Source organism: Lates calcarifer, linkage group LG18 (genome assembly GCF_001640805.2).
Source record: "Lates calcarifer isolate ASB-BC8 linkage group LG18, TLL_Latcal_v3, whole genome shotgun sequence".
Taxonomy (NCBI): Eukaryota; Metazoa; Chordata; class Actinopteri; family Centropomidae; genus Lates; species Lates calcarifer.
Window position 1 is genome coordinate 8,396,267 of NC_066850.1, and position 19,767 is coordinate 8,416,033.

Consider the following 19,767-nt stretch of genomic DNA (forward strand, 5'->3'; position numbering starts at 1 on the left):
AGCACTTGGTTATCAAATTAATGCTGCAAACAAAGGCACTGCTGACTTTGAGGATGACTTAATGATCAAGCACAGCAGGCTGGCAGACCCACTGTGTATTTGTGCAGACGAGTGTGCTTGTAGTTGTGAGTTGATGTCAAGGTACAAGTGAAGTGTGTGATATTTGAGAACAAAGGAGTGAATTAAGCAGCAGAGGTCTAATGAATTTAACTCTTTCTTGTAAACACACAGCCAGGGCCGCACACACACACAGAGTGGCTGATCATTTTGCCATTTATGGATCATTAACTGTTCAAGCTTATCGATCACTCAGCGCCTCTGTGGCTCCATTATGAGGAACGTATGGAGTTGTGTTTTGCAGGCAACTGGCCGAGAGAAATCTAGAAAATTTTATTTTCTTATGGTAAATGAGAAACAAGAGTCTAAAGACTGGTTTCAATCACTGTATTTGCAGGCAATGCAAAACATATACATAGTTGCTGCTGGTTAAATTTAATGATACACTGTCTGATGTAGAGATTTGGGAGGCATGTTTCTGGCCACCTGATGAATATAAGTCAAATACTGTCTACACCTCATGGAAATTGTTGGCTCTTAAGCCGCTTAACATTCCACTATCTTCACCAGCTAGTCGCTAGCTAACTGTTATTGGTTAATGAGTGGGTTTATCACAGTTTTTTTGCTGAAATCAGCTACCTACTGCAGCTGGTAATGATGCAGGTGAGAGCCATTGGCGTCAACCCAAGGAGTAAAGTTGCAGATCATAAAACAAAAACAATGAGTAAGGTGATAGACAGTGATTGATCCATTTCAAATTATGATTCATTTGAACTATTCAAAGTATAAAAATAAGAATTATTGCAGTTTTAAATGTTATTATGAGCAAAAACATTAGAACAATACACAGGTTGAGGAATACTGGGATTTCCATTTAAATCACATTGAAATATCAACTAAATAATAACTAAATAGTAAGTGCATTATGTGCAAAAATTGCTCATATATTATCATTTGCATAAGTAGCTGTGAAGTGTTTCAGCAACTCAACAGCTTCCAAATGAATAAAAAAGACAGACCTGCAGATTTGTGCTTGTTTGTCACTGACTTGTCGCAGGGGGCACTGCATAATTCATGGAGGACAACTGCGTCAACAGTTGCACTGCTTTTGCATAACACTGCATTGCACTTGGCACTCTGCACCGAGGGCACTGAGGGAATATTTTCTCAAGCGATGTCAAACATTACGTAAGCCATGGTTCCGTAGCATCAACAGCAGCACCAGTGATGGATTGGGTTATAAATAGGCCTCCTTTTTATCCAACTGCCCACGCAGGTGGCTGACACCTGCATACTTTGCTGCAGGGCCGGAGATTTATTGTATAAATGTTAGATTAGCGGTTCAGGATTTTTAGGGAGAGAATGAGAGGAATAAGACGAGGAGAGACAGATGTGGAGAGAAAGGAAGGAAAGACCTTTTATGGTGCGCACAGGAAAAAAAAGTGTCCCCATCACTTTCTTGTCCTCATTTCTCATTCCACCCCCCACGGCCCCTGCCCCCCCCCCCCCCCTTGAAATCTCACATTTCATTCTCTCCCATTTTTCTGATTTTCGCTCCTCACCCCCCTACCCCCGCAACGTTAGACTCTCATTCTCTCTCTCCCACTCTCTTTTTCACTGGCATCCTTTGAATTCTGTGATTCTTTGCCTTCTGTACCCACATACATATATATACTCCCTCTTTCTCTCATTCTCTCTCTCTCCCCCTCTCTCTCTCTCTCTCTGTAAGCCACTTGTTACTATGGCAACCCCTCAATGGGCCTTATAAAGCTAATAAGTAGAGAGAGCAGGAGGGATGAGCAGAGTTGCAGAAGAAGAAGGAGGGAGGAAAAAAATAGAGAAAAAATTAAATGAAAATATAAATGGGTGCCAATCTATTCCTGGTGTTGTTTGAGGGAGAGCGAGGGAGAGACACACGTAGAGAAATACTGAGAGTGTGAAACAGAAAGAGGTAGACTTTTTTAGAATACATTATTCATTGTATACGTGGAGTGCTTATATACTGTGTTTCTAGGTGTGGTAAACGAGGCATTTTAATGTCCTTAATGTAAATGTACTTTTACCTGTTTTTATAATTCTACAGCAGAGATTTAATTTGATGAGAGTGCCTCAAATTGTAGTGTCTTTGCATCAATAGTCATATTTTCCTTGAGTAATTTTTTAGGTGAAATTTTCAAATGATGCAAAGAAGTAAATAAATTTACACAACAAAATAAGTGAATAACTTCACTTTAAAGGAATAGTTTATCAGGTACAGCAAAGTATAGAAGTTATTTGTTTTCTTGCCTTGTAGCTATGAAAACTGCAGGAAGTTACTATACCAAATAACAGTTTAGCAAATAACCCGTGTAAAATCACAAACTGTTGTTTTTACACAGGAGCTGTAATGAGTTAGTGAGCTTTAGAGACCCTAAGAAAGAGCCAGGCTAGCAGTTTCCCTGTGCTTACAGTATTTGTCCTAGCTAAGCTAAGTAGCTGCAGGCTGTATTCTCATTTAACTCTCGGTAAGAAAGCGACAAAATGTTTTTCCCATTCTCCATGTATGTTATGCTATTAATGTTAAACTAAAAATTGGATGCTCCATAGCACTGGATATCATAAATAAATCCTTCTCACCTCGACCAAGACACACTAAACATCGTCAACAAACACTGTTCGGCTGCACAATCAAAAGCAGCTCATGATTTGCTTCTCCTTCACCAGCAGAAGCAATGTGGGGGTCATTTAAGGGTCTTGTCCAAGGTCACTTTAACATATGAACAGGACGAGCTGGGGATTGAACAGCCAACCCAGCGATTAGTGCATAAGCTTCACCACCTGAGCTGCAGCAGTTGTGAAATAAAAGCCACTGAGCTCTGAAGTCAGTCATGTAAGAACCAACGTCATAAACAACAAAGTCAGTATGAAACATTGACGTCTTCCTGCACATCATCAAACTGGTTTTGTAACTTTACAAATGATCTGTTTCCAGTGCATCTAAATGGAGGTGTAGCTAATGTGTTCAATGTGAAACGAGAACTTTTCAACACTCTGATCAATAATTGCTCCCCAGTCCTTGTCCTCAGAAGACATCAGACATCAGTATCAGACTCAAGGCTCATTATGTAGGTTCAAGAAGGAAATAACACACTCTTGATGCATAAATACCACAGCAGTGCTTCAATAGGAATAGTAGATGAAGATGTCTCATTCAGTTTTACGCCTGTGTGTGTCTGTATGTGCAAGCACCTGTGGATTGATAATGAATGTGTTTTTCGATTTGAGGCACTACACAGATCAAAGCCTAGCTGGGCCTCTGAACTGCTCCGGGATGAAACAGACACACACACACAGAAAATGCCTCCTGTCTGGTCGACTTCCCCTGCTCTGCCTCTTCTGTCGGTGCCTGATAGCAGCGTGTGTGAGGGACAGTTGGACTGAAACCCAGGTGAGAGAAGGAAGTATTCACGACCACGTCACCAGCTAACTATCGCCAGGGCTGCCACTTCGCCATGACAACAAGGAATCTCATCACTATGGTAACACAAGAAGCAAGTGACTAGGAAATGACACAAAGGAAGTAAGGGTCAGGAGTAAACCAGGCTGTAAGCCAGTGGCCCCCACGTCCCAGTTTCCTTCTGTAGTGTTCCAGTGAAGTGGAAAAACTTCTAAATTACAAGAAAGGTAACTTTAAATAAGAAATATCACGATCATCTGGTCAGGAATGATTGATTTTATTATGTGAACAAAGTAAAAGTACTTAAATGTGTTTTTATGCAGATTTAAGACTTAACTGCCCTCAATATGAGATTCTTATGAGAAAACACCTCCTTCATTACACAGAATATTCCTTTTGGAGGAGAAACCCTTAAACTCAGCAGGGGGGGACATCATAAGATGAAACTAACATCTTTCTTTCATCTAGCCTGACAGTAAAAGGGACTCCCCACAGGAGTAACAGAGCATCTCTTGCTGATGTCTTGGAGCCTAGTTTTTTAGGATATCCGGTACAGTCTCTCCCCTGAAAGAGCTTGTTTGCATCCTCATTTCCAGTCAAACAAACTTGAGACTAATATGAAAGTTGAGATCAGTTTTCACTTAAAAATAAAACTTCCATATATTTCTCACTACAACTGGAAGATTCACTTATGCAGGGAGTGTAAATCTGTGCAATGAGTTCCAGTTTGGTGAACTTTGACAAACTAATTCATGATGCTGGGCTATAGCAAACTGTCAGGAGACAGAAAACAGTCCAAAGTGCTCTTGCAGCTTACTAGCTCTGTTGCACAATGCTGTTTTACTTAACCTCCTCTGCTGGAGTATGACCTGCTTCACACAAGAAGCTGTAGGGTAAACGTATGGTCTGACCTGTTTTTACTTTATCCTGACACACAGATGTGCACCCACACAGTTTTCAAAACCCAGATGACTACACCAAAGGTCAAAACCTTCTGTAGAATAATTCTTAGAGCTTGTCTCAACGCCCCTCAATTCCTAGACAGGTGGGATTCACAGTTTTGCTTGCTAGACTAAAATCAGCAACTCATCAACACTGTAATAAGTAACAAACTTACCAACCTGACACCTGGATAGGTTGAAATAAACCACAACAATATTATACGACTTGACAGATTTGATCTAGTACAGAGTTAACTCATACAGATAATAGCATTACAACCAGTCAGAGCATTCAACCTACTTCCCAACTCAGCATTCATCTATTCATCCTTGGAGGCTTTGCCCAAAATCTTTTTCAAGGTTTTTAGAACAATGAAAAATAAGGGAGAAGTTGAGGGAAGTGATTGAAAGGTAGATTAAAGGTACTCTAACCACTCTTCATGAAACGATTCCCTCTCACAAAAAGTTACAGTTCACATGCAAATGTGTTTCCCAGAACTAACAGTACATAATATATTTCTTGTTCATTTCTTCCCATTCATATCATATCTCTAATTCTCCCTTTAACAGAAGCTAGCTGTCAGCCATGGTGTGTTCCTCCACACCTGACACAGTCTGATTAAGTCCAGCAGTTCCACCTAAGATCTGTTGTTAACCTCAAAGGTGTTTGCCTCTTGGCTCTTGTGTGGCTCCAGTGTGACAGGAGCAGAAATATGATTTCAATTTCCTGGGACCCAGGGCAAAAGGATTAAAGTTTCATTTGGTTCCAAGGCTGAAAGAGTTTAAACAACAGCTGCATTAACGCCACAAAGACAGAATGAAGGATGAGGCATCAACACACAGAATAACTGAATAGGGCTGAAATAACCCAAACACTCACTAAGTCAACAAGGCTGGCTAATACACATGATAAATTTTAAGTATTTTACACAGATTACACACAAACATTAGCTTAACTCAGTTCCATTTATTCCAACTCTTAACTGCTCCCTGTAGAACTAGAAATGATTATTAATCATTTAAGCCATTTTTTAAGCCAAATAAAATCACAAGTTCTGTCTTTTCAATGGGAATATTCACTGTTTTTCTTTGTCATCTATTATATTAAACAAGATGTCTTTGGGTTTTGGGCATTCAGACAAAATAAATAATTTAAATATGTAACCTTGAGTTTTAAAAGTCCAACATCATTCACACTATTTTTTGGCATTTAAATGGACAAAATGATTAATTGATTAAAAATAAGACTAATCAATAATGAAATGAAAGTTTAGTTGCAGACTTACAACAGACTCCACTGCCACTTTAAATCCAAATATCTCTGTCTCGAATGACAACTATTATAAATACAATCCTTTGGTTTATTTGCTGTGTTTCCTGCCAGTGCACAAACACAAGTCTGTATGAGCAAACAATGTTGGGACGCCTGAGTTTTCATATTGTGATATTCCCCGTGAGAGGGTCTTTGTGTTTCTGTTGACCCTCCTCCACTGGGAGGTCAGAGGCCAGGGTGGAGTGTATTCCACCGGGCTGGTGCTCACTATGATTTCTTACTGGGAGACAGCATTTAACACTAACTGATCTCTGATCATGATCTCATGTCCGTTTCATGAGTCTTACCGGTGAGCTGACAGTCGTCGTTAGAGCCTGCAGAGTCTTCCTGGTTAGGACTGAGGGGAGGGCTGGCGGGGGGGCTGGTGCTGAAGCTGGCGTAGCCCAGGGATGAGCTCACCTCACTGGGCTCACAGCTGTGGTTGACCGGCCTCTGGACGTCCAGGGATGAGGACAGAGAGGTGCGCTGCTTGGGCTGGATGCAGAAGAGAAAGAAGAAAAGGACAATGGTTAGAGAGCTATAAAGCTTTAATGCTTCTTTTGGAGTGCTTATATATATATACATATATATATATATATATATATATATATATATATATATATATATATATGACACTACTATATTCTCTTTTTTGCAACTAACTGTACTGTGGCTTTATCCACTTTCTTCTTTGCTTTTGGGATTTTGGGCATTTTATCAATCATGCATGTATGTTATGCAAGTCACAAAAAACAGCAAGGAACAACTAGTCGGTGTCCAACATGTCCTCTGCCCCATCACAGTCAATCAATCAAAGTCAACGCAGTATCCTCCTACATGACCAAAATATGTTTTGTGTGTATATCTGCACCTCTGTGCATGACTCAAAATTTTAGACTCATTAATTCTGACACCTGAACAGGTTGTGATGCAATAAAACAAACAGATGTCAGCGTGGTTTATGTAAGAATGGTGCAAGGATGGAAAAAAGAGATGGATGGAGATAAACATGGAGAGGTGATATATAGAGAAGTGGACAAAAAGAGACAGATTGAGAGAGAGAGCCAAGATGACTGCTTACAGTCGAGTGAGTGAGTGAGAAAGTGCGACAGAGGACAACTGAAGCTGTAGACTGGCATCTGGTAAACACGTCTTACATAATGAGGCATTTTCAGCTCTCAACAACCTGCTGCTATGCTTCACAAACAGCTCAGGCAGTCAAAACCCTGCTGGTGTATGTGTGTCTGTGTGTGTGAGAGAGAGAAATCAGAGGATGTAGGCAAAGTGAATCAATACAGTGAACCATAAAGGCAAAATAACATCCTGAAATACTGACACATGACAGGGACAACCTTCATAAGACCTTTGCTGTCTTGTGTGTGACTCAAAGCACAAAAACTGAACCTTGAGAAAGAGAAGAGAGAGGAAGAGGGAAGGATATGAAAGGAAATGAAAGCAGAGGAGGGGAAAAGTTTTTTTTCTATGCAGAGCGCCCTCAAATTGGGCTTTGAAGCATCTTCAGATCGCCTGAACTAAAGTGAGATGAAAACAAAAACAAAACAGGAGCAGGGAAATAGATTGAGCAAGGAAAATGCATGAAAAATGAAAAGAGGACTGGACAGGGAGAAATGAAAAATTGTGAAGATGAAAAGACACAGCGAGTGAAGATGGCAGCAGTGAAGAAAGAAAAGGGAAGAAACATAAAACCGAGAGAAGAAATGGCAGGAAGAGGTAAGATTTTTAAGCAGGTCAGAAAGGAATGAAACTTTGAAAAAAGGAATGAAGGAAGGAAGGAGTCAGAAACAGTAGTGTCATCAAAGACAGAAGGTCATGGTCTTCTACCGCTAAAAAGAGAGAGGAAATTACATTTTGGAAAAGATACACATTTACTTTCTTACTGAGAATTTAATGAGAAGACTGAAACCAATCTCAGGTTTGTACAGTAAATGAGACTACCACCTGCAGCTGATTAGCTTAGCTTAGGTTAGCATGAAGACTCAAAACAGTGGGAACAGCTAACCTTGCACAGTCACTGCTCCCAGCCAAGAAATCATGGATCATAACCCCCTTAAACTACAAAGTAACATCACTACTCTTTAGTTTTTGAACAAAAAAGATGCAACATGTTTATTAATGAGTCTTAGAGAGCCTGGTACACAGATATTATTACCTTCCCATTTCCAGTCATTATGCTAAGCTAGGCTAAGCTAACTGTCTCCAGCTTCATGTTTTTCATGCAGATATGAGAGTGGTATTACTGATCTTCTCATCTAACTCTGGGCAAGAAAGTGGGATAAGGTTATATCCCAAGATATCAAGCAAGTTCTTTAACATTAAAAGAAAAATCCACCCAAAAATACAAAAACTATAGCTATTGTGAATAAGATGAACAAAGGTCACATCAAGAAATTTTCACACAGACAATTTGGTAACAACCAGAAAGAGAGAGAGTTTTACTGAGACTGCATAACATGAATAAATCTAACATAGAGGAGGCACAGACACTGTACTAATGTCCCAACCAGAGCAGCTTCAACAGAGCAGAATGCAGCACAATCACAGCAGCAGTAGCATCCATTTTTTTTGCTTTTCGGTGGAGAGCTGGTCAGTGGGGAATAACACCACAGCAACAACATCCCACAGAGACTAAGGACCAATGCATCAACCAGACAAGATCACAGCAGCACAGAAAAGGCAACAGGGAATAAAGACAATGATGTATGAGGCCAACAGGGAATAGCCCTGACTGGGCAAGGGGACAGACATTACACAACACAGTTGTCAAAAATGTGTGTCTGTGTGTGCTTTAATGATTCTTTTGTTTATTCTATTTAACTTTGGTCAGGTTACAAAAGAAATACAAAACAAGCCAAATTGCCTCAAAATCCTCGATGAAGTAAGAGGAAAAAAATTAATATATTAAAATAAAAACCACTTCTTGCGATGTTCCCACACAAAACAGAACCTATGGCAATTATACTTTCCTGCGGGCTTAACAACCCAGAACAACTGAAGCCAGAATGACGATGCAACTGTTGTGTGACTTTGTGGCATTTCAATGTAGGAGGTTGAGGCTCTGTTGAGCCATCTAATATTTAATGAGCTTAACAGCAACTTCAACTTCTCCTATTCATCGTTTAAGCATATTTTTATTCCTGCACTTATTGCTGCCTTGTCTCTGTGTATTTTGCTTCTGCTTCTCTCTAACAACTAAAGGTGTCTTCTCTCTGGAGTCGTGCTTATTAAGAGCTCACACATGCACATTAACACACACATACACACATATGCACGTACTGTGGTTCTGACTGAGACTTAGCGTTAACAATGCAAACGGGCAGCAGGCTAATGAACATGTCATGGCCGATTGGAAGGGGATTAATGAGCACAGACACACAGATGCACACACAATGACACACACACACATACACAGGCAGGGAGGTCCTCCATGCCTGACTAAACTACAACAAAAAACATTTTCCCCGCCTGCCTCAGCATCCCTGGGGGAAAACATGCCGATTAACACTTCACTAATGTGTTTAGGTGCTAATAAATGACATACCCATTAGCTAAAAAATGTAATTCCTCACCTAAGACGAGGTGAGATGTGCTTCTGCAGTTTGAGTTTGCCTGCACGCAGTGAAAATTGCTTATTTCTCTGTGAAATTGAGGAATTGTGTGTTAATTAATAATATGATAATCAACTATCATTAAATTATCATGAATTCCAGATCAGATATTGTGGAGCTGGAGAACAAATGCATCTATTGCTGATGAATGGAACTTGAACAGAAGCAGAATTTACTGTGCAAACTGTTAACAATGCTAAAAAACATATAACGCATGTTAATTGTACCAAAAAGTGGAAAGTATTTATCCCAAAATGTTGCCATTTCCATTAAGTCTCTTTAATGACTAACTAATTCAGCAATTCAACATGAGCTGGGGACTGGAAGGTAATTTTCATAATGGTTCTAACTGATATTGTCAGTTGTTGGTGCAACTCTTCTGTTTACAGTAGTTTAGACTTAATGGTGCTGAATATGGAGCAATGCACATATCTCTTGTAGCCATCGTTTTTATTTCTTTCCCATTCTCATGCCATTCTCATCTTTATTTCAGTTGTGCCACACGTCCACATAAAGATGTAAACACACAAACTCAGAGGACAAAAAGCTCGGGGGAGCAGAGCAGAAAGCACATCAGCATGCAGACATGAACAAGAGAATAGAATATAAAAGGAGTAAACATCCAAACCCTTTTCTCTTCACATCCAGAGCAAACTCTTAACTGCAACTCTTAAACTATTATTCTACTATTCAGCTCTTGACTCTGCATTCCCATTTTCCTCTGATACATTTCGCCTCTCATCTTTTCTTTCGCCTTTTTCTTGTGATGAGATCAAACTTCCTTTTTATTCTCTTCAAGAAACGCTTTCAAAAAGTTTCAGCTCAGATGAGCCTCTCAGGTGACAACAATTTCAGCGACATTTACATATATAGTGCCACTTCTAAAGGCTAAAACGTGCCTCATGCATCCATGTGTCCCTCATCTCGCAATACACCCATGCTCCATCCACAGTCACTGAATTACTTGATGTGCTCTCATCCCTCCACTTTAATCAAAAAGGCTGTTGTTCCCCTGACATGCTGGTTTAAAGATCCTTCTTTTTCCCTCTTGTTGCATGTTGGAAATGCAAGAGAGAGACAATATAATAGTTTACTGCTAAGTCATGATATATGCAGGAGGAGGAGCAGTCAAGGGTAATGTATGAAGTCACCTTTAATTTTTGGGTTAAATAAAACAAGCCCTAACTTTTTTCCAAGGAATACTGAAAAGTTTTAGTCTCTTTCGGTTCAGTTCTTCACATCTGGTTGTTATTGCCATGTCACACATGTTTGTGTCCAACTCAATATTTATTTAAGGTTGGGTGGTGGTTTTCTAAATCAAAAACATATTTCTGATAAGTTATGTTATATGTTTCTAAAAACTAAAAAAAATATTTCAGAGAACTTTGGCTTTGGTCCCATGATGCTCAACTGGCATATTTTTTGAGGCTGTACAGTAAATTACTGATAAGTTTACTATGATGTGACATTAGCACTTGTTTCATCAGCTTAATGTGCCACTGTCCTGACTGTCAATGATCTTTCCTACTAGTTATATTGCGAGAATTCCTCTAAATACTTAACAAAAGTCCAAAAAGGCCAGAAATAACCTGTAACCTAGCAGAAATCAAGCATTATTTGAGATATGAAACAGATATCACAAAGTTCAGTTTGAGATGGCAGTGGTTCAGATCATCGTCTAAGATCATTGGTCTGAAATTATCAGAGCAAGAAGCTTGTTTTTAACGACTGTCACAGTCTTCCCTTTCATCATCTCCTATCACTCCACCTGTGTGCATATACTCTTTCCTTCAGTCAGATGAAACAGCCTTTCACTTTGTCCATCATCTGAAATTGGGAAAAATGCAGGAAGATTTAGTGTAGCTCACTTTGAACTGGAAGTAATTCACCGTCTGTCTGACATACAGCATTAAAGCATGAAGTTTTCCTGCCAAATCTTTAGTGGCACACAATTTAAAATGCAGTGCAGAGGCAAGCAGAGTGTAGCTGTCCACTTTGCTCATAATTAATGAGGTGAATGACTGGCAGGATTTATTGAAATCATCAAAATGCTACATACAAATCCTTTCAACGCGGGTGGAAATGCCATGAAACAGCTCAGATGTGTAAACTCCACTGGAGAGCTTTTGGCATTAGCTTGAGTCAGTTCAATTAGCAGCATATGACCCACGTCCTGCCTCTGAGGCCACAGGCATCCTGCTGGCTGGAGAAGCAAATCTTTAAGAACCACACACACAGACACACAAAGGTCACCTAGGTGTTCGAGCAACTTATACGTTCAGGTGGAGTGCAGTAAGCCGCAAGCTATGATGAGAGGAATGAGCTGACCAACGAAAGTGAGAGTAAATGAATGTTTTTTTCACCTTATGGGTCCACCTCTCTCTATTTTCTCTCTTTTTACTTTCGCTACTCTCTGTTCTTGCCACCATCCCCTGAATCCAAACAGCGTGTTCATGTGCCATGATTGTTTTATTGACTGTGTGCATGTGTGTGTTTCTGCATGTGTGGTCTCAGCAGCAGTACAGTATGGGCTTGATTCAGAGCTGGCACAAATGCGGCGTCATATTCCTAGAACTGCACAGTGCACACACCTACTGCAATTACGCACAGATCCATGCAGATTTGCTGGAAGATTAACAGACTGAAGCAACACTGTCAGGTAGGGATCATCAAGTGACTATGTGTCTGTATGTGTGTATGTGTGTGTGTGTATTCAGCACAAACACAGTCACAGCAGCTAAGTGATTGATGTGTGTGAACAGATTAATGAGCTCTAAATGCCAAAGTGATTAGTGAAGTGTCTTATTAAAGAATCAGGAGATTTTATGGTGAAAAAAAAATGTCTCACAGCTCCGCAAGTTCCACGAATTGGAATGTATTGGAAAAAATGTCTAAAATGTCTAATTGATCAACAACGCGGTTTATAAAATCTCAGAAAATATGGGAAAATGTCTCATCACAAGTTCACAAAGCCAAACATAATATCTTCTATTTGCTTGCTTGTCCGAAAGAGCCAAATATAGAGAAAGAGAAAATAAGCACATACTCACTTTTGAGAAGTTGGAACATAAGGACTGTTTGGCATTTTTGATTGATTAATTAGTTAAACAATTTTCCAGGTTTTTCAGCCTCTCAACTTATAACTGACTTTTAGCACAGTATCTGCTTATGGTGTGTAGCTAATATGTTAGCAAATGTCCTACTGGAGTCATTTGTTCACCACCTGTTAAAAAAAATGGTACCAATTAATTCCAAATCACGGTAATGTGTGAGAACACATTCTTTCATAGCTCAATTTGCATGAAGACAGATACATTTTTACTGTCTTTATTCCAACAGACACACCACTAGCACTGGCTCAGCAGTACAGAGAAAAAGTGTATCTTTGCACTGGTTTGTTTACTATAATTATGCTGTCATCACAAAATTACTCTACAGTGATGTTAAAATTATACATATCACCTTTAAGGTTTCTTGAGTTGGCCAAAAAAAAAAAAAACATCTTCATTTTAAGAAATACACTAAAATCAATACCCTTTTTTTCTCCATCAAGGATGGACTGATTGAAAATAATGCTCTGTAAGTGTTCAAGAGTACCTTGTCCACTGTAAATTGGGGAGTTGAGAGCATAATTCATCCAGTTTCCTCAGGCAGATTGTCCTGATGGATTCTGATGAAATAAAGTGGATACTATCTGTCTTCTTAAAGCTCTTCCAGACTTTTCTTCCTCCTACAGTACGTGACAGCTGTGTCATATTCAGTACATTTACTATCAAGTGATTTGTATGTGTCTCTGCATCCTCTCAACCTCTGTATGGGAAAAATATCTATTATCTTCACGCCTGCGTGAAGCATCAGAAACCAGTGCTTTATCTATGTTTCACTCTGAGTGAGTGTGTGTGTGTGTGTGTGTGTGTGTGTGTGTGTCTGCGGTCAGAAAAGCTACATGCTTTACCAGACTGTCATTGTGTGCATCCTTTGTATGTGTTCATACATATGAAAAAATGTGCTCATGCATGCATATGTGTGTGTGTGTGTGTGCCCCAATATGATGCTCAGTCACACTTGGGAAGCAATGACAAACAGAAGCTGTTCTCCATAACTGTGCCACAGACAGAGACTCACACATTTCTATTTATTCTATAAATGTGAGGACCTTCAATGTAACGCATTCCCTGGCTGCAAGCTCTAACATGCGTGCAGTCTATCTATCTAACACTGTATTTCCATTCTTTTTACTGTTATTTCTGTCTACACTGTTTGTACATACTGTATCTGTTGCATTCTTCTTCTGTTGCTCTACCTGAGGTTTCTTCCTTTTTTGTCCTCATTAAAGGGATTTTTTGGAAGTTTTTCCTTCTCTGAACCACAGGTCTAAGGAGAAATGAAATACAATGAAATACCATGTAGCACTTATATCATATCTGATTACTCAACGCTCCTGATAACAGTGCAATGTGGGGTAAAAGATGAGCCACAATCCTCTGTGGCCCCCACATTGTGCCATCAGTAGCCCTTCATCAGTGGTTTATGCTTCTCATGTGTCAACATTACACTCATGTTACAGAGCTAAACATCCATTTTTCTAAAAGATATATGCTTGACTGTCTTAAAATAAATCCAGAGAGACGTTTAACAACACTTGCCTCTGTTCTCCTCCTTTTCAAAGACTATATTTCCAAGTTGTGACTCTGTCTGAACACGGTATCCAGAAATGACTGACTGTCTTGTTCATTTTGTACCATGCCAGAAAAACAAAAGCATTTTATTATGTATGAAAATATAAACAAATGGAAAATAAATTCAGATGACAAAACGTTTAAATTCTGATTTGCCTTGCACAAAACAAGCAAGGACAAATCTAATTTCTAGGTACAGTTGTAGGAAAAGGAGCTGCTTGGGAAACAAGTTAAAATCTTTTTTAGGCTACAGCCAACAAAATATTTTAAAGAGAATTTGGAAAGATCTCCAAGAGTTGCTACATGAAGTCCTGGGTTTTTTAAATCACCAGGGATATATTCATCTTTCATAAAGACAGATGCTTAGCTCTGTGACTCAAATGTAATGGTAATATATGAGAGGCACAAAGTGGGACTACACCAGAGCAATGAATGAAGAGACTGCTTTTTGATACAGTGTTAATGTTGATCCAAAGGCTGCCTTAACCCTCAAACAGCATTTAGAAGAAGACGACTCTCAGAGGGTAAAAATGTCCTCATCGTTTTAGATGTGACACACAAACTGGTCCTCACAAAGATAGAAAAGGAGCAAGATGTTATGTAGACGTGTGTGCATTTTGTCACGTCTTATGTGACCATGTGATTGTCTGAGATACCAGCTTTAGCCTTCGTGGGCACAAACACGAGTTCTATCATGTGTTCGCTGTGACCAGGAATCTCTCATAAGTAAGTAATGGCTGTTAAAACTTCACTGCTAAGATACACACACAGTCACACACACACGCTGCAAAGTAGGACACTGAGCCAGTGGGTATGAAACTGATAACCCCATGATGCAGTGTATGTGTCTCTTTCTACGTCTTTATATCCATCTGATTACTCTTTCATTCTTTCTGTGTTTCACATCCGATTTGCCAATAAGAGGCGAGATCAAGAGCCCGAGGACATCTAATATGTCCAGCTGACAGTTTGGACAAGACGCAAAGGATAAAGACATAAAAACAACCCAAACATTAAGCCCATGGATTTCAGTCAATATAGCCTGTATGATCTCTTCATGCTTTTACTAAGTCATCGCATGTGTTTTTTATCAGCTACTGGCTTGTGGTCAATACTGCAGCAGCATTAGTGGCACATGCGCTAAATAATTTCTTTTAAACCCAGATTTAAAGAGCAGAATTACTCAGAACACATTTTTATTTACAGCAACAGCCTTCAGGGAGCTTTGTCACAGGGGGAGGGACGATTACCCACTGCAAAAAATATCCATGGTGGCAAGTGACTGAGTCTTAACTCATCTGTCACTTTGCCTATTTGATGAAAAATACACCAGTGGATTGAAATGAACTCTACCTATTTCATATTTCCAATATGAGCAAAAGTAATGTCAGAGTAACTATTAGTGTTATCAACCTGGATATTCATCAAATAAAGAATTGAGCCATGCTAGCAGCTCTGTGAGGCTATACAGCAGTACTTTGAGCTAAATGCTAATGTCAGCATGCTAACATCCTCACAATGACAACGCTAATATGCTGATGTTTAGAAAGTATAATGTTTCCCCTCTTCACTATCTTAGTCTAATGTGTTGGCATGCCAAGTTTATGGGCTTGTTAGTTAGTTTTACAGGTGTGAGGTCAGAAAGGAAAGTGCTGCAGAAGTTATTGCAGTTCACCCTGCAGGGGACAAGAGTGTCTGTATCAAATGTCATGACAATCCATCCAGTAGTTGTTGGGATATTTCACCCAAAAACTGGCAGACAGACCTACATTCCCATCCCTGGAGCTGTGCTGCTGTCACTGCTCAAAACTTCAACTCAGGTTCATCATACAGAGTCAACGGGTTATTTTAGAGTTGCACTGCGACAAAATCCTGTTGAAGTGCCTGTGAGCTCTGCCTTGCTCTACTTCACCTGGCTGTCTTAGATGGTTTATTAACTCTATATTGAAATGACGATGACAAAGTGGCATCATAGAAGAAGCAGAACAATTATAATGATTTTAACATAAACTACAAACACTGTGACCAATTAAGTCTTGTCATTTACTGTCACTTTTATGAAATGCACTAGTAAAAGATAAGGCTGTAAAACTAAGCAGAATATTAACAACAGACAGAGTGATTAATTCAACAGTTTGTGAAGTGTAAGTAATACAGTAGTCACCCTGAAATATTAATATGAAGCTCCCCAAAGATATCCTATAGATGGATTATTCAGTTTCCAGAAAGACCTACCCAGTGAATTTTATTACTGGATATGGTTTAACATTATAAGTGTTTGCAAGATGGCAGCGAAACCAACTGATCAAATCATCCTTACATAGTATCATCATGTTTATAAACTGTGAAATTTAATCCCTACTATAGCTGAAAACCTCCTCTAATACTGAAAACAGAAAGGATTATGGAGTTATACCAGACCTGTTATATGCGTCCTAAATATGTGTTTATGTGCATGTTAGCCTGAGTGTTCGGTGTACAGTGTGTACTGATGAAATAGCCAGCGGGAGCACTAAAATGAAATGAAATGAATTCTAGAGAATTAATTAGGCGCTATAAAATGTAATTCCTGTGCTCCTTGATTATGTACGCTTCAAGCTGAGCAGAGACCCGCTGGGCCCCACATGTGATCCCTCTACACACATTAGTTAACATGCCAAAGATAGGCCCATGATGAGGGGGGATGATGGGAGAGGAGGCGAGGTAAGGAAACAAAAGGGTGAAAGAAGATGTTGAGGTTAGTGAGGATTTGACAGTAAGAAGTGGATTTAAAGAAGCTGTCCATCTTTGGAAGTCGTTTAGTCTCTTTAACTCTTATGTTCTTAAAAGTTACGGGAAACAAATTGTCTTTAATTTGGAAGAAACATCTGATACAAAAAAATAGTTGGAAAAAAAACTTACAAGGTAATTATTTCACTCCACTGCCACAGCTTTTTCTTGTGCTTCAGATAACTAATATTTTAAGATTAATCACTACACTGAACACGCAGTTGAAGATGGATATTTTGTCAGTGTTATGTCACACATCATCCGCTGACTGAGAAAACAACTGCCTTTAATCATGTAGGTGAGAAACATTGCGTCTGATACTATCTTCCCAGTGACAGAAGTGAGAAGACTAAATTAATCTCGAGTCACTAATGAGGTTGATTTGTTGTTGCATTTGAATTTCTGAATGTTAATTTGAGGTTATTCATGATCAGTGACATGTTATTAATCTATTCTGCTGTTGTTTGTTCCAGAAGTAGCAGAGACAGTGAAGTTTTCTCAGGTGTACACAACAATGTTGTCCACTTCTGATATGATTATACTGATTCATATTTATTGCATATTTCTTTAACACTACACTGGTTTCCCGGGAGATTCTGTCCCTGAAATAATCCTAATGCAGCATTTTTATTAGATTCCACAAAAATATGCGTGAGTCATTTCTGTATCATATTTTCAGCAGGAGATGATGAACCTGCCTTAGCTTCAGGCTGCCTGGACACTGAATTTTAACGGTCTGCTGGATTTGGCTTCTCCCTCTGGATCGCCTTTGACACTACATTCTCTGTGTTATCCACGTCAGACCTTCACTTTAACAATCAAATCATTGATTAAAGGGTTTAGACGATGTCCAGCTACTATTTAACTGTGTTAAAAATGCACCAGTTCAAATTTTGATAGAGAAGATACTGGTTTATGTAAGAAGATTCTAAGCCTCTTAGCCTCTATAATTCTGAATCAAAAATCGTTGTGGGCTAATACACTATACCTATTTCCTGGCTCTTACTGCAGTATACTGTGCAGTAATGCAGGGGGGGTTTACTCATGTTTTTAGTCTGCTGCAACATAAAAACTAAGATAACCCTATTAAAGCAAACATTTGACTAAAATATTGACAAACAAGCAGTTAAGGTAACTGAAATAATTTGTCAAAAATAAGCGACACTGCAACAACTGATGGAGTCAAGGCTCAGCATGTCACTACACCATGCACCATCTCTGTCTGCAGGGATTAATGTGAACATACTCTTCCTTTCAAGAGTTGCAGTTGCTCTAAGTCACTTTTCATGGGAAAACAGTTGAAAGTTGTCAAAAGTGTGAAAAATGCATTTAATGTTTCCTGTTAAGAACTTTCACAGTGGTTGCATGTCCCCATTCTACAGCACATGTATGTTGACTATCTGGCTGTTTGTATGTTTTTGGAAGAGAAGGCAGAGTGGGTGATGGGTTTGGAGGTGACACAGACCAACAACCCAATCTTTAACAAGCGTGCAGGCGTGCACAAGAAGTGTGGGGTGACTGCAGACCACAATATGTAAAAGCCATAATTATGCAATTGTACATGTTTACATGTGTGGTCGCAAGAGACTGTGTGAACTGCAGCTTTGATATAAATCTGAACACTTCATTATACAAAAATACACTGTGCATTTTAGAGAGAAAAAAAGGAAAACGCATTCATGGATAAAACTGGCGGCATGTTTAGTGAATCAAGAATTGAGGTTGCACTGAACATATTCTGAATCAAATCACAGCTATTATTTCCGGATAATGGAAATCAAACAAAACTGATTTCCATTCCTATTAGCTGACATTGTTCAGGAGGCTGCTTGTTTGTGTTTACATCCTCAGTATTATGGCTTCTTTCACAGTAACAAGCTCTGAAACCCAGGATATGGGCTCTTCTGGGTTTCTGTAACCAGCAGACGATGTTTAGATGCATAAACATAACAGGAGGCTCAGATTCTTCAAACTCTAATATACTGTAAGAGTGACTGACAACGCCGCAGAAACAGAGAGAGGGGTGTAGATGAAATGAAACTGAGGGAGACAATCACAGGGAGTGAAAACAGAGAGAGATATTTACCATTGTGTGTGTGTGTGTGTGGGGGCAGGTGTTTAAGCTGCTTGTGGGTGGATACTGTGATGTTCAATAATGCATCAGGTGCCTCTGCAACACATTCATTAGTGTGTGTATCTGTGTGCACTCACCTGTGGGCGGATGACTCTCTCGATGTTCTTCAGGGCCGTGTCGGGGGAGGGGGGCGAGCAGTCTGGAGTGGGGCCTGTTGAGCAGTTGCCATGGTTACCGGGCTCCCCCTCACTCTCCGTTACATGGGACAAGTGACCTTGTAGAGAGAGAGGGGGGAGATCTGAGTAAAGTTACTCTTCAGTTTTACCATCATCGGAGCAGGCACCGGTGACAAGGAAGCAACAGCAGATCAGTAACAGGTGATTGGTCAGGTCCATCAGTTAGGCTGGTGATGTCACAGCCCTGCGGTGCTGGTGAGATTTAACAGCAACGACACAAATTGAACTGTGCCCACCAGATTATGCAAAGAACCTGGGAGTCTTTTAAAACACTGTTCAAGGAAGGTTTAACTCCACTCCTAGCAAAAGCTTCTTTAATATGTCCCAACATTTACTTTGATCATTTACCACATTCCTCATCTTATTTTAGTCAATTAGCATGCTAACATTTGTAACAAAAACACTAAACAAAGTACAGTTGAGATGAAAAGTCAGAGGATTATCAAAGTTGTCAACATGTCATCCTGAGGAAAACATGAAGGTCTGAACTAAACCCAATAGTTGTTGTAATATTTTAGTGTTGACCAAACTAGTGGACTGACTGACCAACATGCCCCTGACAAGGCTAAAAAAGTTCAAGAGAAGAATCATTAAAGTTAACATCTAACTAAAATGTACTTTTATTTTCAATACTGCT

At 39.5% G+C, this 19,767-nt stretch overlaps 1 protein-coding gene across 9 annotated transcripts in view; it reads right to left on the bottom strand.

The window, feature by feature from the left end:
* The window catches only part of anks1b (ankyrin repeat and sterile alpha motif domain containing 1B), a 215,312-nt gene that overhangs the window by 80,628 nt on the left and 114,917 nt on the right, over window positions 1–19,767 (bottom strand). For all 9 annotated transcript variants that reach the window (XM_051077885.1, XM_051077884.1, XM_051077890.1 and 6 more), the window contains exons 12-13: window positions 19,032–19,168; window positions 6,055–6,241 (exon numbers count right to left, since the gene is read on the bottom strand). In XM_051077885.1, the coding sequence (XP_050933842.1) occupies window positions 6,055–6,241; window positions 19,032–19,168 (324 nt within the window). The remainder of the gene's footprint in view (window positions 1–6,054; window positions 6,242–19,031; window positions 19,169–19,767) is intronic.